The sequence below is a fragment of the Ochotona curzoniae genome, unplaced genomic scaffold (genome assembly GCF_017591425.1).
Source record: "Ochotona curzoniae isolate NIBS_2020 unplaced genomic scaffold, NIBS_Ocur_1.0 scaffold_4505, whole genome shotgun sequence".
Taxonomy (NCBI): domain Eukaryota; kingdom Metazoa; phylum Chordata; class Mammalia; order Lagomorpha; family Ochotonidae; genus Ochotona; species Ochotona curzoniae.
In genome coordinates, this window is record NW_024467118.1 from 2,674,827 (window position 1) to 2,697,629 (window position 22,803).

A 22,803-nucleotide genomic window follows, 5' to 3' on the forward strand; every position below is an offset into this window, starting at 1 on the left:
TTTTGGTAAAAAACATTTCTGGGTTTGCTCAGTTGATGTTTCTCCGTCCGCTTTGCAGGCTGCCTCTTGCAGAGAACACGCGAGGGAGGGAGATTTCCCTCTAATTCTTGTCGGTGTACTCAATTGTGAATATAACTGAAGGTGGATCACCCCCAGCTCAAGTTAGGCCTGGGATGGGGGTGGTGGGTGGAGCCTGGGCAGGACAGGCTGGTGCTAGAAGCTTCTTGAGATGCCCAGTGCGTGAGCCCCTGCCCAGCTTGCGTCCTCCCCGCTGCTGAGTGCTTCGGGCCTGGCCGTGTCTTACAGCAGGCAGCTGGGGTGCAGGACAGGCTTATTGATTTTGCTGAAGGTCACACGGTGGTGATAGACTTGGGCCCAGGCCTAGGAGCTTGAGGTTCACAAAGCTATTGCGGAAATGTTGCCAAAGGGTGTGTGCATGTTTCCAAAGGCTGAGCTTAGATTTTCCAGAGCAACAGAGAAAGCAAGGGAGGAGGGCGCGATCCCATGCTGTGTCTGCTTGCTGCTCACTCTTCAGGCTACAGTGTTGTCTCTGCAGTGTACCAAGTATGGAAATGAAGGTTTTTTTCCCCATGAGATTTAATTTTATTTGTTGAAAAGGCAGAGTTACGGAGAGAAACGCAGAGACTGGAGAGATCCTCCATATGCTGGCTCACTCCCCAAATAGCCAGGACTGGGTCAGACTGAAGCCAGGAGCCAGGAACCAAATCCGGGTCCCCCATGTAATGGCATGGGCTCAGACACTGGAATAATCTTCTGGTGCTTTCCCAGGCGTATTCGCAGGGAGCTGGAGCAGCTGGGACTTGAACCAGTGCCCGTATGAAAGGCTGGCATCACACATGAGGCCTTTACCTTCAGGGCCGCAACCTGACCCTTGGCTCTGACACGTGTGTTCACGCACCAACCACATGCTGTGTTTTACAACACCTGTTCTTGTACTGCTTCCCAACCAGCTACAAAGAAGATATTTTAGTTTCCATCTCTGGCAGCCCGAAGTGAAGGAACATGGATCCCTAGCGGGTCTTTTGTTCATTCATTCTTTGGACTGCTCATTCCTGCACCCAGGACGTTTTACAAGTGATTGAGTAAGTAATTGATGGATTGATTATGTCAACAAACCCTGTGAGAGTGCTGTGTGTGCCCAGCACTGCAGGATCCAGTCTGGCTGGATACTGGCGGGCAGAAGTCTTGGTTTTGATCCTTGAGAGCATGCCTGGCAAGGTGCTGACACACGTAACATCCTTGACAGGCATGCACAAGGAAGACCAATCTTTGTAGCTGCTGTGTTCATGGAAGGCTTGAGAACTGTCTGCTGGACGGGGCGTTGGAGCAGGTGGGGTGTGGGAGGGGCCACGGGGCAGTACCACTTGCTCCCTATTGGAGAGGTGAGGAGGTGGGCAGAGGCAGCCAGACCTGGGTTTCCTTTCTTGCCTTGTGGACTCAACAGGGGCAAGCTGTCACTCTCAGGGGTCAGGGCCAGTAGCCTGTCCCCGTCCACCTGCCGAAGGTCTCGTTCCAGACACAGCTCCTCCTGGAAGACCGTGCTATGGGAGTGTGGGCAACTACTGACTCTAGGCAGTTCTAAAAGAGGCAAAAAATGGACATCAGCTATTTCAACTTCAGTCTCTTAAAGAATGAGCCAGCGGCTGGAGGATCTCATTCTCTCCCTTTGCCTTTCAAGTGATGATGATGATAACGAAGTCCTGAGAGGAGGAGCCTCAAAGCGGAAAGAGGCCGGCTGCGGGCCCATTTTCTTTTGTGATCTACTTGAGTTTATACCAGACTGGAGACTTGCGGCTCCCGGCGAATGTGGTTAATGTTTATCCCATGCACTGCTTTTGTTCTGATTTAACTTCCAGCTTAGCTTGGGAGTGAAGCTACTCAGGAGGTACCCACCGCCCCCACACACCTCAATGTTCAATTGACAGGACACAGACATCTTGCCATCTTGCAGTTCTCTCTGCTTATGAAATTGGTTTCTGTTGAGGAGGATTTTGGATTCACGGGCACAGAATTGGGTTCTGTGGGTCTGTTATGCGTACACTCAGAAATGCCAGACTTCAACTGTTTAAGAAAAAGGCCTGGCGATTTCATTTTCCTTCTAAATTCATTATCTCCTGTGTGGATTGGAGGGTTCCTTTTACCTTCAGCGGAATGCTGACTGTCCAATGTATCCGCTTCCTTGCTGATTCTACCCTGACAGCTTGCTGGTCGTTTGGTGACAGCCTGATTAATTTTTGTGTGGATTAAATAGGAAAAAAGGGCACCTTTTCTTATTCGTTTCTTTGTGATGATAGATGCTGCTTGGGTGCTGGTCCGTTCTAGGATGCTTCAAGCAGTGCTTGCTTCTTTAGGACGGTGCTATGGTGGTGGTGTTAGTGGCTCTCGCTAGCAGGTGCCACCGGTGTGCTGGGCAGGGCTCTGACTCTGACGTGAAGTCAGCCATGGGCAAGGGCAGGGTAGGGATGAAGGGGCGATGCACCTGCAGTAGCTGCACCTGAAACGGACCTGGTGCAGGTGATGACTTTTATCGTGGCCTCCAAGTACCAGGGAGTGAATCCTGCTGGCTTCACCAGCTTGTTAAAGTAGCAAGAAAGTTTCGAAATCAGAGCTCAGAGTGTGCGACTCAAGACATGTGTCTGTCCTCCCTATGGATTGGCTAGGGGCTTAGGGCAAGGGGTGGAAAAATCTGAGTGTTTCATTGTTATTGGAATAATTTAAAATATGGTTGTCCCTGGAAATTTGCCTGCTGCCCCATGGACACACGAAATCCTGCATGCAAAGGATGTCTTCTTAACATTTACTTTTCTCTCCTGTGGCCAGTTGAGACATCAACAGGTAGGAGCTTCGCTAGCGGTGGGGCATTTTAATCCGTTTCGAGGGCCAGTGTTCATTCTTCTGTGACTTTGGGATTGACAGATACGTCACGTGCCGCTTGTGGCATTTCTCGGTGGTGATGAATAGGAAAGCCATTGCAGTGGAATGCATGGGGCAGCTGGCTTCCCTGGCTGTGTTTAGGGTTTGCGCAGCCATCTCCTGGGGGTGAGGGGAAGCAAAGAAGGAGGAAAAATACTCTTATTTGGGGCCGAAAAGCTACCAGGCTCCAAGTCAAACATGTTGCATTTCTCATCCTTTCTAACCCGAGTAGCAGTCTGGGAGCATGACCCCGTTAGGCTGGTGGGGCCTCCAAGCATTTTCTCTGATTGCACAGCAAACCACTGGGAAAGGCCCTGGGCTACAGCCTGGAATCTGAAACTGTCTGCTCCCAGCCAGTGCCAGCCACACGCAGGAGACTCGCAACCTGTTCAGGGTGGGTCATCCCAGGGTCGGTTGCACATCTGGGTTCACAAGGCTCCCAGGGGCTGCACTTGGCCCGGGCCATGCAGAAGGTTGGAGGCTGGGAACACAGCTGCTTTCTCCCATGGGTGTCCTCACTGTGAGTCACTCTGCTGTCCACACAGCTGCCAGGGAGAGATTTTCTGATTTTTTTCCTGATGCCATAGCTCAGGTGTTAGGAAATGCAATTCACACCAGGCAGGTGCAGGAATTTCCCAGCATAAAGGCTCTGTGCCCACAGGTGCCAGTGTTTTTCAGAAGAATTCAAGGGTTTAATTTCTTTTTTTAAAACAGATTTATTTATTTTTATTGGAAAGGCAGATACACAGAGAGGAGGAGAGACAGAGAGGAAGATCTTTCATCTGCTGATTCACTCCACAAGTGACCACAACGGCTGAAGCTGAGCCAATCCAAAGCCAGGAGCCCTTCCAGGTCTCCCATATGGGTGCAGGATCCCAAGGCTTTGGGCCGTCCTCGACTGCTTTCCCAGGCCACAAGCAGGGAGCTGGATGGGAAGCAGGGGCAGCCGGGATTAGAATCAGCGCCCATATGGGATCCTGCTGCGTGCAAGGCAAGGACTTTAACCACTACACTATTGCGCTGGGCCCCATAGATTTAATTTCTAGAACCTATGCAAGGCACACGGCAGGTCCGAGTGTCGCCACCCTCAGGGAAGTTTGACGTGTGGCAGCCTTGTTGAATGTTTTTGCAGATGACCTGGAGGTTCAACAGAATAGTGAATTGGGTGGAGAGTCGTCAAGGGCTAAGCTGTCTTAATGCCATTGGAAGATCCTGCTACAAAATGAGTGGGAAAGAGAAAAAACAGCATTTAATATCTAGTTCAATAGTGTATAGTATGGGAAATAGGCTTGGAAATAAGCTGGACAAAACTAAGTGCTCTTGTTGCTCTCACGGAGCCCTGGTGAGTGGACATGTAACGAATGCTGTGAGCGTCAGAGCTGGGGGACCTGCTGAGTGTGCTGTGGTTTCATATCAGCTGATTCTTCTCACATCTGCACTTCCCAGGTTGGAGATTGCAACCCTGAACCGGGCAGACGCAGACCTGGAGGCCTGCCGCAGCCAAGTCAGCAAGGACCTCATTGCCCTCCTCCTGAAAAGTCTGACCAGCAGGGGCCACCTCTCCCCTCAAGCGGAAAGGAGAATGGGGGCTGCTTTCAAACAGCAGTTCCTGCTGCTGGACAACGAAATCCGAGAGGAGTATGACCGGAAGGTGTTGGCACTGACGGCTGAGTGTGACCTGGAAACCAGGAAGAAGACAGAGATCCAGTACCAGAGGGAGGTGGTGGCGATGGAGGAGGCAGAGGAGCTGCTGAGGCGTGCCAGTGAGAGGGTGAGGCGGCTCTCACTCCTCCTCCTAAGGGACTCGTCATTTATCCATCCACCCACCTGTCTGTCCATCCTCTTGTCATCTGCCCATCCATCCCCCCATTGCTTCATCCTTCTATCTACCCAGCCACCCGCATCCATCCATTCACCCACTCACCCAGCCAGCCATCCCTCCATCTACCCATCCACCCATCCATTTATCTAACCATTCATCCATCCATTCACCCACTCACTCACCCACTCATCCACCCATTCATCCACGAATCCAGCCATGTATCCATTCATCTATCTGTCCATCCACTCACCCATGTACATCCATTCAGCCACTCACTCACCCATCCATATATCCCTGCATTTACTCACCTGTGTGTCCATGCATCTACCCATCCATCCATTCAGCCATCCATCCATCTACCAATCCACCTATGTATCTATTCATCTGTCTGTCCATCCACTCACCCACCCATCCATATATCCCTGCATGTACTCACCCTTGTGTCCGTCCGTCCATCCATCCATCCATCCATCCACCCATCCATCCAACCATCCATCCACTCATCCACTCATCCATCCACTCATCCATCCATCCATCCACCTACACACCCATCTATGTAGAACGACCTCTTCAGGGAGGTGTTGATTGGTCACCAGTCTAGACAGTGAAAGTACAGAGAAGACATATGATGTGATTGTTCCATTGAAGGAGTTCACAGTCTGTTTCCATGCGTAACAACAGCAGCAACATGCAGCCACATATGGTAGAGGTGTTCGTGTTGCCCTGGAGAGTCATGGGGAGACTCTGACAGAGACTGCTTGATTCCCTGAGGCCTGCAGCTCTCCATGATGCAGCCGGGCCCACACTGGACACTCTGTATTCTGATGAACTTGATGTCTACTGTGTAGGGCACTCACCTTTGCCAGATGCCATAACTGGCTCACAGCAGGGTCTTCTCCATTGCACTCAGGTTCATGCATGTGTACTGTTATAGTGTCTGTGCTTGCCCGTTGTGCACAGGTTGCCCGGGCAGCAGTGATCAGTCGTGCTCGGTGTGCCCATCTCTCATTGCTGCCTGCTCTCCCTGCAGTCCGCTGCTGAGTGCAGCAGCCTCCTGCGGACCCTGCACAGCTTGGAGCAGGAGCACCTGCAGCGGTCCCTGGCTGTGCAGCAGGAGGAAGACTTCGCTGAGGCTCACAGGCAGCTGGCTGTTCTGCAGAGAAACGAACTGCACAGGATTTTTTTCACCCAGATAAAAAGTGCTGTTGTTGAAGGGGAGCTGCAGCCCGAGGCGGCCGAGCTGCTGCTGCAGGAGTATTCGAAGCTCCAGGTAACACGGCGATGCTGCTACAGGCTCGCTGGGGGGCAGCGGCATCACTTTGGGTTGTCAGCTCATTCCACTTCGCTCAGAGCTAAACCTGGCCTCTCCTTGGCACTCAAAACAGTAGGCCAACTTTCTTGAAGTGCACAGGGAGTTTCCAGTAAGCAGTGGCCGTGGTGGCTTTGGAAAATAAGACCCAGGCACAGTGTGTGTTTAATAAATGGCAGTAAAGAATGTGTGCCTGCCACACACGTGTCTCCTTTGGAGTTTGTCTCTGTCTAGGTGTGCGGGGTGAGTCTGTGTGGAGTCAAGCACACACAGTGTGGGGAACGGCAGTGTGTGGGGTAAATCTGTATGGAGTTGAGCACATAGCACGGGGGCTGGCAGTGGGGGCTGGCAGTGTGTGGGGGCTGGCAGCGGGGGCTGGCACTGTGTGGGGTGAATCTGTGTGGAGTTGAGCACACAGCATGGGGGTTGGCAGCGGGGGCTGGCAGTGCAGACTGAGTAGTTGGCATCTGTCGTTGCTGCTGTGGACTGTGTCCTGAGCCTGCAGCACGTGTCTAACACGCATGTGCCGATCTTCATCTTTGTAAAGAATTATTTATCTGAAAGGCAGAGGGAAGAAAGGGATGCAGAGAGGGAGAGGGAGAGAGAACTTCTGTTTGTTGGTTCACTCCCCAGATGGCTGCAACGGCGAGGGCTGGGCTACGCCAAAGCTGAGGGCTGCCTCTGGGTCTCTGCTGTGGCTGCAGGGATTCCAACACTCGGGGCATATTCTGTTACTTTCTCAGGCACATCAGCAGGGAGCTAGATCAGGAGTGGAGCAGCTAGGCCTCGAACAGGTACCCATATTGGATGCTGACCTTGCAAGCATCAGCTTAACTTGCTGTGCCACAGTGCTGCCTCCCTTTCCTAAAGCCATGGTGATGGGCAGGGAGGTTAACTGTGTGCACCCTGCTCCCGTGTGTTTCCTTGCGGGAGGAGCAGGTGTGTGTTAAGAGTCTGGGGAGGGTTTTCTATGTGTTTTAAGAGGCACATTGTGTTACCTTGCTCCACGCAGGAGAACGTCGATGAGCTCATGGACTTCTTCCAGGCCAGCAAGAGGTATCATCTGAGCAAGCGATTCGGCCACAGGGAGTACCTGGTGCAGAACCTGCAGTCCACCGAGACCCGTGTGCAGGGCCTGTTGGCCGCGGCCGCAGCCCAGCTGACCCAGCTCATCCAGAAACACGAGAGGCAAGCACCCACGCTAGCCCTGGGCCAGCCGTGGCCACTGCAGACCTCCTGCTCCCATGCTCATGGCCACGGTGCCAGCTGTGCCTACTGGAGAAACCCCTTTGCAGACAATGTGGTTGAGCCAACTGGATACTGAACCCTTTTGTGTCTGTCATCCCTTTCTGACTGGGTCCATTATCCCCTGGGGCCCCTGTGTGTCTGTCACCACCTCTACAGATGCTGACTGCTCCCCTTTCCTGTCAATAGCCATGCAGCCTCCCCTGGATTATCTTTGGAACAAATCCCCAACCCATGGGGGTGGGTGCTCACTTCACCTGTGAGATGGGGAGGAAAAGGGGCTGACCGCCCCCTTTGGTGACCAGCCTGTCCCTCTGATAAGAGCATTAACTCCTTCAGCCAGAGAGAGTCCTTGTGGCTCACCACCTCCACATGGGCCCATGGTGGGAGGGGATTTCAAATCTCAGCAAGACTCCAGGGATGAGGCTGTTTGGGGCTGTCCCCAGAAGCACCGCCCCCAAATTTGTGTGTACTCTGAGACAGTCCAGCTGACACCCAGCACCAACCATTACACGGGCAACTCCCCTTGGACCCTGTGCTATTGCTGGCATCTGTTTTTCTCCTTCCGGAACATTCCATCTGCACTGAAGGGTACTTGGAGGGCTCTACTTCCTCCCAGAACTTGTGCTGATGCCTGCCCCTGGCTAGTTTCTGTCCCGTGTGAGGCTTGTTCTGCCAGTCACTGGTGGTGCTGCTCTCTGTCTGCCTGGCTCTCAGTGACAGCTGAACAGCTTGCCCGCTTGCTTTGTCTGGAGTGTTTAGGTTTTATTGATTCAAACCTGGTCTGGGATGGGCAGGCAGTGAACCCCCACAGCAGCCCAGCAAGATTGGAGGAGATGGGAGCCCACGTTCCATGTTTCCCTCCAGGGCGGGATACCTGGACGAGGACCAAACGGAAATGCTGCTGGAGCGGGCTCACACCGAAGCCTTCTCGGTGCAGCAGAAACTGGACAGCAACTTGAAGCAGGAGAAGAAAAAGCTGCAGCACAAACTCATCACGAAGAGGAGGCGGGAGCTGCTGCAAAAGGTAGCATGATACCATGTTCTTTGTGCTTGGCACAGGCTCTGCGGGATACCCGCCAGGCAGCAGGGCCTACCCCAGGGAAGGGGGTGATGGTGTGAGGGGGCTGTGATGGTGATGGTGGTGGTGTTGGTGATGATGGTGATGGTGATGATGGTGATGGTGATGATGGTGATGGTTATGATGATGATAGAGAAGATGGTGATAATGGTGATAGGTCCTACCATGTACTGACTATAAACTTGACTCTGAGCTAAATATTTTGTTAAAAGGTTGTATTTAATCCTTATGGTATCCTTATGAGACAGTAACTGCTATTGTGTCCACTTTTTAAAAAGTTGACATCAACTCCTAGAAACTGTAAGAGCATTACATGTTCAAGTTCAAATGGGGACTAAGTGGCAAATGTGGGATTTGAACCTGAGCATATCTGGCTTAGGGTGCAAGCCTTCTCCTTGAAATGTCCCTGCTTAATGTCCACATGTCTGCAAAGAGGTGGACCTCCATGTAAGGACAGTGGTGCATTAGTTAACTGTGCTTTCCCAGGTGCTTTAGCAGGAAGGTGGATCAGAAGTGGAGCAGCTGGGACTAGAACTGGCATCCATATGGGTCATTGGTGGTGTAGGTAGAGGCTTAACTTGCTGCCTGACTGCTTTTTGTTTGTTTTCTTACTAAACCCCTTCCTCCTGCAATAACGTGGCACATTTCCCACCCCTGTTTCTTTTCCTTCCCAGCATAAGGAACAGCGCAAGGAGCAGCTGTGTGTGGGTGAGGCCTTGCGTGCTGCGGAGGACGCTGGCAAGTACCTGCAGCAGTGGCGGAGCCTGGTGGCCGAACACAGCTCTGCCCTGGAGGAGCTGCAGGAGCAGCTGGACCAGGCCGCCCTGGATGAGCTCCAGGCCCTGACGCTGTCCCTGGCTGAGAAGGCCACCGAGGAGCTGCGGCGGCTGCAGAACTCGGCCATGACGCAGGAGCTGCTCAAGTGCAGTGTGCCCTGGCCCTTCCTGCAGCAGATCCTGGAGGAGCATGGCCAGGAGATGGCAGCCCGGGCCGAGCAGTTGGAGGCTGAGGACAGGGCCCGGGGCCAGGAGGGTGTCCAGAGTGTGCGCCAGCGGCTGAAGGATGACGCCCTGGAGGCCTCCACTGAGGAGCAGGCGGAGCTGAGACGCTGGGAGCACTTGGTCTTCACGTGAGTGCCGCACCCAGGGCACCCCTTGTGGCTCGATGCTGGCCCCAGGACACCCACAGTCCATGTAGTGCAGTGGTCCATTCCTGGCCAGCACAGGAGTTGGGGGTGGGCTGGCTTGAATAATTCCGTGAGCTGGCAGAAAACTGCCAGGCCTTGTGTCCCACTTTATTGTCTCCCTGCCTGAACTGTCCCTTCACTGGTTAGCTGCTTGTGTGAGTAGCTAGTTCAGTTGGTTGATTGGCTAGTTGGATGGCTAGGTCATCTCTTGGGTTTATTGGGGGGTTGGCTAACTAGTTGGGTAATTGGTTACCTGTATGTTTAGTTGATTAGCTGACTAGTTGGCTTTTAGTGTGCTAGCTGATTTGTTAATTAATTGGTTGGTTGTTTTATTGATTAGTTGATTGATTGGGTGGGTATTTTGGTGGGTAGGTAGTTGATTGGTTGGATGGCTGGTTAGTTGGGTAGATGGTTGGTCAGCTGGCTAGTTTATTCTCTCTAGGGATTTCAAGATCAGCTGTGGCTGAGAATGGTGGGATGGAGGCTGTGAGATGGGAAGCATTGGAGCATAGAATGGCCAGGTCCACTCACGGGGGACTTTCTTGAGGTTGTTGCCCACTTCCAGGGCAGTGTGACTGGAGGAATGGGTCTCTAGTCAACATCTGAGGGCACTCACATGACAGCTTAGGAGTCCACCATTTAGCACTGGAGCCTCTGGGGGCCACAGATCCAGGGCAGACCTTCATTGCCCAAAGCAGGAAGGCAGGGGGAGGAGCTCCTCCTGAGCTGCACTTACCGGGACAGGGACAGAATTCTGTGGTGAGGTCCATGGTACATGCCCCCTTTCTACTTCTTTGCCCAACACTGAGTCCCCTGGGCCAGGGAGAGTGAGTGCTGCAGTCGAGAGCCAAGGGCTTTGCCACTAAGGGCAGGGGCCATTTCTCGGTGCCTTCGCTGAAATTTGAGGACAAAGTCTGGTCCTTGGGGCTCACCACAGCAGGAGTGGGTCCTCCATCCGTCGGGGAGGCCAGGGAGGTGCAGTCTATTCCTTGCTTTGCTCTGAACCGCTAGCGTGGCAGACTGCCCAACTCCACCCCCACTGCCAGTCTCCTGGCAGTCTGTGTTGCAGGACGCCAGTCATGTCAGATTAAGGGCCAAATGCATCCTAACTTACTTCATCAGCAGGGAGACTCCATGCCCAAAGAAGCTATAGTCACAGGCATGGGGCTGTAGGACTCAAGTGTGTCTTTGAGAGGGACACTGTCCAATCCATGAGAATCACTCAGCACAGCTCCCAGCACGCAGCAGGTTATGCTAAATAACAGCTGTCAATCATCCGCCTTTGAGATGAGCTTCTCTCCCCTGCCCCTGCTGACCAGGCTCTGTGGGCAGTGCTGGGCCTTGGTGCTGGGTTCTGATCATCGTGGCTGTCGCTCCTTGGCCCTGGGGTAACATGGTGGCCCTCGGCAGTGCTGGGGAGCCAGGAACTCGACCCAGCCCAGAGCTTCATGGTACCGCCTCCCTCTGCAGGAAGCTGTGCTGCTCAGCCTTCTCACTGTCCGAGGACGAGTTGCTCCAGATGAGGCAGGAGGTCCACGGTTGCTTTGCCCAGATGGACCGCAGCCTGGCCCTCCCCAAGATCCGGGCCCGGGTCCTGCTGCAGCGACTACACTCCGCTTGGAGGGAAGCCGAGTTCCTGAAACTGGACCAGGCCCTGGCCACCCCTGCTGAGCCACAGGTGGGATGGACAGGCGGGTTGGGGCAGGGGCAGCGCCATCACTTAGCTGACTCCTCCTTGGTTCTCCTGTGGACCACATTAACACTGCTCCCTGCTTCACATCCACTCTTGTCTGAGCTTCGTCCCTTGGAGGGGAGCCCTGGCCTCCTCTCCCTCCTGCCCACACATATGTGAGCAATACCCAGAGGTGGCTACAGCTCAGCCTGGTGGCTCAGGCAAAGAGGTCATGCCCCCACCCTGGCCTTCAAGGATGCTGATTCCTGAGTACCCATTATGTGTCTTAAGGGCAGACAGCTCTTTCTGGCTCCAGAGCCAAAGTCTAGGCTAACCTTGACCTAGGACCACAACATTGCCTGGCCCTGTTCCTTCCCATCCTGGCTCCCACGTTCTTCCTACAGTGCCGTTCCTCAGGGACCCATGTATCTCCATTCATCCGTGCATTGGAGCTCCGTTTCCTCCACTAAGACCTTGCTGTGTTGCTTGTGTATTCAGGGCTCAGCCCAAATATCACCTCCTCTGAGAAGCCCTCCCTGGGTGCTCCTGTGGAAGAGCCCACTGTGTGTCTGTTTTTATGGCTGTGCAGAATTTATCCTGGTGTCTTGGCCTCCTGCTTACAAACAAACTGTCCATCCCTGTCCCCCGAGTCATCCCATCCCCAGCACCTAACGGAGGGGTAAGCACACAGTAGGTGTTCAGCACAGTTTGTAATCTTGGTTATCAAGCTGGCCAGACACCAGACAGGTGCAAGATGTCAAGCATTTCTTGGGGTGATAACTAGTTGGCATTGAAAATGTGAGCATGAGTCGAGCTCATGGGAAGTCCACAAGCAGGTGAAGCTGGGAAGCAGGTGTTATAGCTCTGTCAGGTGCATAGGAGAACTGCCCGGCAGAGAAGATCAAACTGACCTACAAAGAGCTGGAGAGTGGGATTGGGGAGTCATGATTTGTTCAAGACTTTTATTTATTAGCTTAGAGGGTAGAATGAGAGAGAGTGGAAGAGAGAGGGAGAGAGAGGATGGGGGAGAGAGCTTCCATAAGCTGCTTCACTCCCCAAATGGCAACAATGGCTGGGGCTGGACCAAGCTGAAGCCAGGAGTTAGGTGTTTCCCCAGGGTCTCCCATGTGAGTACAAGCACTGGGACCATCCTCCACTGCATTCTCTGCTGTATTAGCAGGGAGCTGGATGGGAAGCAGAGCAGGTGAGTCTGGATACCAATGTAGCAAGCAGCAGTTTAGCCACAACACTGGTCCTGGGAGACTAGCATTTCCCCAGCTGGCTGGGCCAGGAGCCCTGCGTGGGCCCGACCCTGGTCAGGTCCATGCCGACCTCATCTTTGTCTCTCTAGCAGCCGTCCAAGGTGAGAAAGCCACGCTCCAAGGGTAAGAGCCGAGCAGACCTGCTGAAGAAATGCATCGAGGATAAAATTCACCTGCTGGAGGCACAGGCCCCGGAGGACCTGGCAGAGAAGGTCAGTGTGCCTGCTGCCCTTTGCCCCATGCCCCCAGCGCCCAGTCCTCCCCTCAGGACCTCCCTGTGCTCTCATCTTCCTGCTGCCCTTGGTCTCAGGAGCCTCTCCTCTTCTCCACCAGCCCTGCTGGCATCCACATTGGACCTGGTCCCTTCCTCCTGCCATTTCCCTCCGCCCCCTCCTTCCCTTAGCCTCTGTCCCCACTGGAATAAATCACCTGATCCACTGTGGTCCTTTGATGCCCCTTCTCCCGGGAAGTCTTCCCTGAACACCCTTATGTTCCCCACTTACTCCACCATGATCTTCTTTTCTACTCTGAGGTTTGCCCCAAAGTTCTGTGGATCCCTAAATTATAGGGGATGGGGAGGCAGCACGCCCCAGGAGGTGTTAATGCAGTCTGGGGTCACAGCTGTGACCACGCCAGACCTGGTCTCACGGAGCACACAGATTGCTGTGGGGCAGGATGGGGGTGAGGCACAGGAATGACCAACATGTCCATCAGACTGTGATTGGAGCTGTTAGGGCCAGGGGGATGCTGGCAGGTGGAGCAGACTGGCAGGGGCGGGGCCTGAGACAGGGGAGGCACCATGTGGTCCTGGCTCCTAAAGCCTGCACGACACTCTCCCTGGAGGCATTTGCTCAGTACAGCAGGGCACTGGGTCACAGGGAAGGCTGTGCTGAGCTGGTCAGGGAAAGCCAGTGAGATGTAGGTGCTCGCAAGAGAATGTTTGCAGAGGAATGTCCAACGGGAAGGCCTGTGCTAGCCAGTCCGCTCTCCTGACTCTGCTCTGGTCTGTGGGTTCGCTTCTTCCTTTTCTCCCTGCCCAAAGTGCAAGATAGAAGACAGTGTGGTCTCTCAGGATGCACAATCTCCCATGGGCAGTCTGTTCTGTGGCTCCCAAGACCTCCCTCCTTGGGTGGAGCAAGGGGCAGCCAAGGAGGGCCACCCTAGGGCAACCTGTTCTGTGGTCCCCAGGACCCTCCATCTGTGGGTGGGGCAGGGGTAGCCAAGGAGAGTTACCTTGGGGTGGTGCCCGCATGGTGAATGCTCACATCTAGGCTGTCTGCCCTGACCTTGTGCCATCCGGTGACCCCCAGGGCAGCCATTTCAAGTGGGCACCATGCCAGTTCTTGCCTGCTGAGTGTCTTGAGCAGCTCAGAGGATGTGCATCTTTCATTGTCCTGGCTCGTGTCTAGGCCGACCCCCAAGGCCAATGCGAGATGCAGCACGGGCTCGGTGCTGTCCATCACAGTCAGCCTGCTATATCTCTGCCCACATCTGTCTGTCATCTACATGTGCTTGGAGATTGTGCACAGAGTTTTCTCATTGCTTTCTGCAGCAGCACTGTGTGTTGTGGCATGTGGTTAAGGGTGCCACACAACCCTCCTTTTATGGGCCCTTTGATCTTGAAAAGCTAGGGGCTCTAGGTTTAGCACAGCAGGTGAAGCTTCTGGCTGTTGGCACATCTCCTGGCCCAGTAAGATCGGTAGCTGTAGTCTTTATTATGATGAATTAGATGTCACTCAGCTGGGCTCCTTTCTCACGCTTGTACAGCCATAACTTTTTCCTGGAGTTAATAGTGTCCTTTTGTTTCATTTGGTTGCTTTCTGTGTCTTTACCATCAGTTCGGTCCACTTCTTGATTGGTAGCCACTGCGCATGGTAGATGCCTTCTGTTAATGCCAACTCCTTGGTGCCGCCATTGTGGTATGGCAGACTGAGCTGCCACTTGCAAAGTCTTCCCAGAGTGCCAGTTTGAGTCCCAGCTGCTCTGTTGTCAGTTCAGCTCCCTGCTAATGGAAAGATGGCTCAAATTCTTGACTTCCTGCCATCCACTGGGAGACCCAGGTGCAGCCCTGGATATTGTAGTTGCTTGAGGAGTGAGTCAGCAGATCAAAGGTCTCTGTCTCGCCCTCTCACTCTATCATTCTGACTTTCAAATAAATAAATAAAACTTTAAAAGAATTCCCATTTCTTGATGAGATCTCTGTGTGGCCGTGGCAGGCTCCTGTTGGACATGGTTATGGGGGCATGTCATGAATCCACTGCACCTTTCTTTATCCTTACTGTAATCAAATGTGTTTTCTATCCGGTTCCTGAGAAAGGGCCCAGGGGAACTTAGTGTTTTGATATTTTGCAAGACTGAATTTTTACAATTCTTTCTGCAAGCGTAATTGATAGTGTGGCCAGTTCTGGAATTCTGGGAGCTTTTCTGAGTTAGCTGATGCTTCCCTCCCCTTTTTTCTCTGATCTGTCTGGTCCGACGTGGCCTCGTGGCGTTAGTTCTCTTTCCCCGTCTGCCTTGTCATTGTCTAGTTACCCCTCTTGCTGGGGAGCAGACCCTGAGTGGAGTTTTTCATCGATGTTTTCATTTTCCCATTCTTCGGAGGCTGCTGTTACTTTCCCTCTTATTTCTGCATTTGCTGAACACTTTCCCAGACATGAGGTCATTCTTGGTGGTTTATTCGTATTTCAGAGTAAAGTGATCAAGAACTGCTTGGCGGGAGGGGGCAACCTTGGGACACGGTGGGTTAAGCCAGCTGCCATGTGCAGTGTCGGCATCCCAGACCATCCCAGACTGGCACTGGTTCAAGTCCCAGCTGCTCCTCCCCATTCAGCTCCCTGCCAATGCAGCAGGGGATGCAGAGGAGGATGGCCCAGGTGCTAGGGTCCCTGAACCCATGTGGGAGACGCCAGAGGAGCTCCTGGCTTTGGACCAGCCCAGCTCCTCCTGCTGTGGCTGTCTGAGGAGTGAATCAGAGGATGGAAGATCAGCCTTTAATTCTGCCTTTTAAATAAACAACTATTTTGATGGTTGTTTGGAGGCCTGAGCTGATCGCAGGCTGGCGGGCTGCAGCCCTCCCCGGGCTGTGGCCTTCACACCGGGGTCTGCAGGGCTCTCTCTGAGCCCTGGGGGAAGTGTGCAGTGTGAAGCAGGTCGCTGCTTTGTTTGTTCCTGGTTGCTTCGACCCCAGCTCTCTGGAAGCCGTTGAGTCCGCAGCTTGTCTTGCGTTGTCTGACTTTGGCGGTATTTCCACTGCTGTTCACTCTCACTTTTCCTTGCTTTTCCATCTGCTATCCACAGAACTGTTAGTGCAGCTTACACAGCAGGGTTTGAGCTGGTTCCCTCCGAGGTGCTGGTGCTGCAGGCGGCAGGCTTACTCTCTGTGCCACAACCACAGCTCCCAGTTCCACTGTCCTCTACCAGAAATCTCCAACCGTGAAGGGGTTTTTACCTCGTGCATATACTTATTTTACAATTTGAAATGAAATCTCTTTAGGAAGAGTGAAACTACACTCCAATATTACGAACCATTATTTCTATGCTTTTTTTTTCTTTAAAGATTCTTTCATTTTTACTTGAAAGTCAGAATTACCATGAGTGATATAGACACACACACAAAGAACTCTTTAAAAAAAGCAAAAGATTTATTTTTTTATTGGAAAATTAGATTTACAGAGAGAAGGAGAAACAGAGTGAAGGATCTGGCCGCTGGTTCACTCCCTAGGTGGCCACAATGGCCGGAGCTGCGCCAGGAGCTTCTTCCGTGTCTCCCACGTGGGTGCAGAGTCCCAAGGCTTTGGGCCGTCCTCCATTGCTTTCCCAGGCCACAGGCAGGGAGCTGGGAGGGAAGCGGAGCAACTGGGACACGAACAGGCACCTATGTGGGATCTCAGTGTGTATAAGGCGAGAGCTTTAGCCAGTAGGCTACTGTGCCAGGCCAACAAGGAGATCTTCCATGCACTGGCTCACTCCTCAGGTGGCTACAATGGCCAGGACTAAACCAAGCCCAAGCCAGTGGCCAGAGCTTCATCCAGGTTTCCCACGTGGGTACGGAGGCCCAAATACTTGGCCCGCCCTCTGTGCTTTTCGTGTGCACGTTAGCAAGGAGCTGGGCCGGAGGCAGAGCAGCCAGAACACAGAGCAGCTCTCACAAGGGACTGCAGGCAGTTTACCTGGTACGCTACAACAGCACACCTCATGTTTTTCACACAACTCAGAAGAGACAGTAGTTAACTGATAATGACAAAAAGATAATTATAGCATCGATTGAAAAGCGACATTAAACACCACCTCTTGCTGCTTGATAATTTGCTTCTCTCCCAACAAAGCAGGCTCAGAGAGGTGCAGCAGTACGTCTGTGTCCCCACGGCGCATGACACGGCACACCTGTGTCTGTCACTGTGTCTGGCTCTGTAGGAAGAGGGTAGAACGTGTATACCCTGGCCGGGGAGACGCGAGCCCAGAGACTTCTAATGAAACGTGGAAAGCATTGCAGCATGCTCAAGTGCTACGTAGAATGCGTCCATCCCGTCTTCAGCACTCATGCATCGACTTTATTCAAAGTACTTGGCAAGGGGAGGCAGGGGTGACTGTTCTTAGAACAGACTTGGTTACAAAACAGTCTCACAGGGTCTGGCGCAGTGGCCTAGCAGCTAAAGTTCTCGCCTCTAACATGCTGGGATCCCATATGGGCACCGGTTCTAATCCTGGCAGCCTCACTTCCCATCCAGCTCACTGCTTGTGGCCTGGGAAAGCAGTCAAGGACAGCCCAGTGCCTAGGGACCCTGCACCACGTAGGAGACCCGGAGGAGCTCCTGGTTTCTGGCTTTGAATCAGCTCAGCGCTGGCCATTGCAGTCACCTGGGGTGTGAATCATTGGATGAAACATCGTCTGTATCTACTCTCTCTATATATCTGACATTGCAATAAAAATAAATAAATCTTTAAAAAAAAAACAACAGTCTTAAAGACTGAGGATGACAAAGGAGAGGCTGGTGGGGCTAGTTTTGAGAAGGATGTTCTGGGACTAAATAAGAAGGCATGGATCATGCTGAAGGCTGGCTTGCCCTGAGGTCCACGGACTGCCCTGACACCTGCTGGGTGGCTGGCAGTTCCCTCTGCGTGCTCTGCTAGCCTCTTGGGGACTGTTTGTTCTCACTTGCCTGTAGGGTTGAGTCTGTGCTTTGTTGGTGATGGAGGTGGGAGTGGCCTCTTTTTGTCACAGGGGAATTAAGAGAGGGCTCCGGCTCCGAGACTTGTCTTCCAGTTCCTGGCTCCATGCATGAAGGAGTTCTAAGAAGGAGACCCAGAGAAAGGGAAGGAGCGGGAATGTAAGATTTATTGAAAGGTGAAGGGAGATCACACCCTGGGACGGGAGCAGGAGGAAACAAGTGTTAGCAGTGTGCAAGATTCCAGACTGTCCTGTCATGGAATCGGAGTGGCACTGGGAGCAGACCCAATCAAAGGAGGAAGAGTCAGGGGTGAGGCTGGGCAGTTCAGGGTGCTGGGTGCTTGTGGGGGTGCTGGGTGCTTGAGGAGGGGCTGGGTGCTTGTGGGGGTGCTGGGTGCTTATGGGGGTGCTGGGTGCTTGAGGGGTTGCTGGGTGCTTGTAGGGGTGCTGGGTGCTTGTGCGAGTGCTGGGTGCTTATGGGGGTGCTGGGTGCTTGTGCGGGTGCTGGGTGCTTGAGGGGATGCTGGGTGCTTGTAGGGGTGCAGGGTGCTTGTGGGGGTGCTGGGTGCTTGAGGGGGTGCTGGGTGCTTGTGGGGGTGATGGGTGCTTGTGGGGGTGCAGGGTGCTTGTGGGGGTGCTGGGTGCTTGTGTGGGTGCTGGGTGCTTATGGGGGTGCTGGGTGCTTGTGGGGGTGCTGGGTGCTTGAGGGGATGCTGGGTGCTTGTAGGGGTGCAGGGTGCTTGTGGGGGTGCTGGGTGCTTGTGGGGGTGATGGGTGCTTGTGGGGGTGATGGGTGCTTGTGGGGGTGCTGGGTGCTTGTGGGGGTGATGGGTGCTTGTGGGGGTGATGGGTGCTTGTGGGGGTGATGGGTGCTTGTGGGGGTGCAGGGTGCTTGTGTGGGTGCTGGGTGCTTGTGTGGGTACTGGGTGCTTATGGGGGTGCTGGGTGCTTGTGGGGGTGCTGGGTGCTTATGGGGGTGCTGGGTGCTTGTGGGGGTGCCTGAGCCTGTGTTGGAAGCTGGGAAGCATTCTCGGTCGGTGCGTGTAGGAAGTGAGGCCCAGGTGCCTGAAGGAGAGTGGCCGTGCCTGTGCAGCGTGGGCCGGGGTGGTGTTGGGCTGTGCACTCTCGGCTGCTGGCCACCGCCCTGCCTTCAGACTTGACGAGATTAAGGAAGAAGCAGGGATAAGTGCGGCCTGGCCTCCTCCAGCATCCTCCTCACACGGCACTTCATTCTCTGATTTGCCAAAGAACCACCCCAAAAGTGGTGGGAGGAGTTACAATAGGGTCCCCCAAACTGAGCTTGCCCAACTCACAGAAAAGCAGTCAGTGCCAGCAGGATGGTGGGAGAGGAGAAATGCCATCCCTCCTGGGCTTACCCAGAGTTCAGCAGTCAAGACAGTTTGCATTGGGGCTGAGACAGGCATGATGAGCTCGTGCCCAAGCTGTCCCTGGTTGCTGTGCCCTGCTCCTGGATGCAGACACCGTGGCCTTTACGGGAAGTTTTTGATGTTTGAATGGGCTGTAGCCAGTCCAGGTGGGCTGTGCGTAGGGGGCAGTTACTTCCTGCTCCAGACTTGCAATTTCCTACCAAGAAGCTGTCTAGACAACGCTGGCCATGAAAGCGTTCCCCCCGTTGGTGAAACAGATGACCCCATGCATCCAGTGCTGGGGACCTTCCAGGGCTGGCTGCCTCATCTCCTCGGTTCATTGAGTTCCTGTGCACAGCACCTGGTGGAATGGCTTGCAAGGCCTCCCGAGGCTCAGGGAGGCTGGCTGGGAGACCAGGGCCTGTGCTGGCAGCCTGCTGGGACTTGGTTTTCAATTCAGAGAGGAGGGAGGGCTCTGGCTTAGAGGCCAGTGTACTTGGCCGCCTTCTGCACTCTGGCTTGTGTCAGTGTCAGAGCTCACCTCTGCTATCTGTGTGGCTCATCCAGACCTCTGGTTGTGTTGGCCGAAGGATGTATGGAGTGGTGCTTCTAGATCCAGGTGGTGGTTCCATCTTGCATTTCAAGAATGTCCCGGGATTACAGGGGAAGTTGCCCCACTGCAGGCCACAGGCTGCCAGGGAGAATAGAGAAGGTTGTTTGAACTGTCTCCCCACACAGGAGAGCGTGGAGGATGGAGGATCTGTTGTCTTGCACTTGAATTCTTATTACTTTGATGGCTTCAATAAGTGATGAGGCCCACGATTAGCGCCTCACAGAAATGCAAATGTTGCAGGAGTTCTGGGAGCATTCACACCTCTGGAGACAGCGGGGGGAAGGAAGCTTTCTGCAGAAGAAAGCAGCATCTTGTAAAAATTCCACTACAAGGTGGAAATTTCTTCCTGTGGGAGGCTCTGCCTCCCCAGGGCTTTAGATGTGCATTTGCATAAATGAAACCTGAGCCATCCATCAGGGCCACTTCATCCCTTTGGGGACAGGGTTTCCAGGCCCTGAAAGACGCTGCACACAGGAGGGTTCTGGGCTCCTGGCAGGTGTAGTGCATGGGGACCTGTCCTCCCCTCATCCTCCATCCTCCTCCTGCCTCCTGCTCAGACAGGCTGGACTGCCCAAGAGTCTGCCTGATGCACCCCACCCGGGCCTCTGCGGCCTGTTTCAGCTCTGCTCTAGGTCCTCCCGCCCCAGCCCCACAGGGCCTCTTCGTGCTGTGCTTTCTCTTTCCAAACGCCTGCCTGCTTCAACATCCAGTTCAATGAAGCATCTTCACAGCCCTCCCCCAGCCCTCCCTCTCTCCTTCCTGCACACCTGCTTCCCAGTGTACACTCACCTGCCTCCAGGAATATGGACAGCAACGCCAACAGCAGCTCATGCTTGGGAAACACGGTCGCGTGTCTGCCTGTTCTAAGCACTCACATGCTGTCAATTTCATAATCAAGATAACCCTCACGAGGAGCTTCTGCTTCTGCCAAGATGGACTTAGTCGTTCCTCACTTAAAGCAAAGTGAAACACACAACACGTGAACGAAGGGTGTGAGGCCGAGGCGTTAGGCTGCGGGACCCCTGGCAGAGTGGTCCCTGAGACAGCGACAGACGGATCAGACCCTGGAGAGGCTTGCAGTCTGAGTCCCAGCAAGCAGGAACCAGGCAGGGCCAGGTCCACTACCTGGACGAAGGACACTCTCAGAATTCCAGGGACGGGAAACTGGAGAGGAAGGATCTGCAAGGGTGGAGAGCCTGTAGGAGAGAGCTCTGGGTTCCGTGCTGGGACAGCTGAGCCGGCTTAGCTCCAGCCCTGCAGGCAAAGACTGAGCTCAGCCGAAGGAGATCTGAAAAGGTTTGGGAGAAGAGTGCCGAGTCGAGCACCGAGTCGAGGGGTTAGATTGCTTCGGCCAGCGAGACTCCTAACTCAGACACCAGGCAGGAGGTGTCCTGCTCAGCTGCAGCAATGGTCCTCTCCACCCGAAAGTCCACTCACCTCATCCGTGAGTCTCTCAAACTGGTCAGAAAAGATGACTGTTCCAGGTCGCTCAGCCACGCCCCAACACGAGACTCTAGCTTACCAAGAACCTGTAACACCTTGAGGAGCGTGCATTTTATAAAGATTGGACATGGACTTCAGAGTTCATGCACCAAAGTTAACTTTTAACTGTTATTCTGTGACTGCTTCAAAATAACTTTGTAGTTGTAGAAATACAAAATTAACCAGGACTCAAAGTACAACTCACAATGAAAACGTACCACACATGGCACAGAGCAGGGCAGCATGACTCCGAGTGGAGGAGAAAAAGGGACTCCACCCAGAGCCAACATGGATGTTTGAAGTTACGGAGAGTCACATGGGTGGAGAGCAGCGTGGTGCTGCTGTGTATGCTCAAGCAAGGTGGAATGTGGGAGATGCGAAAGGATCCAAGTAATAGCCGTGAAGAGCAAGACACTGCTGAGATGCCAGGCGTGTGGGAATCAAGAGCAGATTAGGCTGCAGAATGCAAGCTCAGTTAACTCGAAGGCCTGGAAATACGAACTATTTAAAATGAAAGCAAACGTGGGTGAAATGTGGAACAGCTTCATTTGGGCTCGTATGCAGGTAATTGGATTTTCTAAGTAAAGAAGAACGAGGATAGAGAATAGAGGATGTGGAGGCTGAAGAAACCCCGCATTTGATGCAAACTAGACACTTGGAAGATTCAAGGAGTTCTGCAAATGTCAAGTGGAAGAAATGGGAAGAAGACTGCCCCACTGTACGTCACTGTCGGGTTGCTCAAAGCCAGTGATTAGGGAAAAAACTGAAAGTACCAAGAAGACGAGGCATGTTACTGATCAGACAGCAGATTTCTTGTTGCGAATCACACAAATGAGATGACCATGGATCTCAAAGAACTGGGAGGCAAAGTGATGCAGAAGTAGAAATCGCGGCTCAGAGCTTGTGTCCTTCGGTGGTGCCAGGGAAGCACTTTCTCAGAGGTGTTTGCTCAAACATTTTCCCACCAGGAGGCTCTTCCTGCAAACAACGGGAAAGGAATGTCTTTCAAGGCCAAACCAGATGGAATTGCACGAGGCAATGGGCGCCCACCGCGGTAATTGCATGAGGAAATACAAAAGGCTCTGCCTCAATGTCGGTTGACTGCACAGCTAGTGTTCTGCAGTAAAAGGAATGGGTATTGATCCGTGTTACAGCAAGGGGATGGATCCCAAAACACTGCCGAGTGAGCGAAGGCACACTCAAAGCTCACACCTTCTGGCATTCCAGTACTATGAAATATCCGGAGTAAGTAAAGCTGTAGAAGCACAGAGACGGGTGGGTGCCGGGGACTGGTGCTGGGGAGGCCTGGGGAGTAGTTGTTAATTGGAGTGGCATTTCCTTCTGAAATGATGAAAACGTTCTTGAAAAAGGCGGGTGATGTGGCCTTACAACTGTTGTAACTGTTGACTTCAGCTTCGAGCGGTTCATGTTGTGTGAATTTCATCCCAGTTCAAACTGTAAAAGAATTCACTGGCTCAACGAGAATAGTGAGGGATGTACCAAAGAGGTGGAGTTAAAGTGAATGAGCAGAATGGCAGGAAGCTGAAAGGGGGGTTCTTCCTCTCCATGTGGATGATAACCCTGCAAGGCAGCCTGTGAGGGGCCCCATGACTCGAGAGCAACTACTCACACGACAAAGCAGAGTTGTAACCAGTTCCTACAA

At 53.4% G+C, this 22,803-nt stretch overlaps 1 protein-coding gene across 1 annotated transcript in view; it reads left to right on the forward strand.

Annotated features, from left to right (window-relative positions):
• EVC2 (EvC ciliary complex subunit 2) overlaps positions 1-22,803 on the forward strand; it is a 69,244-nt gene that overhangs the window by 31,850 nt on the left and 14,591 nt on the right. Inside the window, exons 10-16 of the mRNA XM_040966314.1 lie at positions 4,381-4,705; positions 5,787-6,026; positions 7,078-7,253; positions 8,178-8,337; positions 9,066-9,520; positions 11,048-11,255; positions 12,601-12,723. Coding sequence (XP_040822248.1) covers positions 4,381-4,705; positions 5,787-6,026; positions 7,078-7,253; positions 8,178-8,337; positions 9,066-9,520; positions 11,048-11,255; positions 12,601-12,723 — 1,687 coding nt within the window. The remainder of the gene's footprint in view (positions 1-4,380; positions 4,706-5,786; positions 6,027-7,077; positions 7,254-8,177; positions 8,338-9,065; positions 9,521-11,047; positions 11,256-12,600; positions 12,724-22,803) is intronic.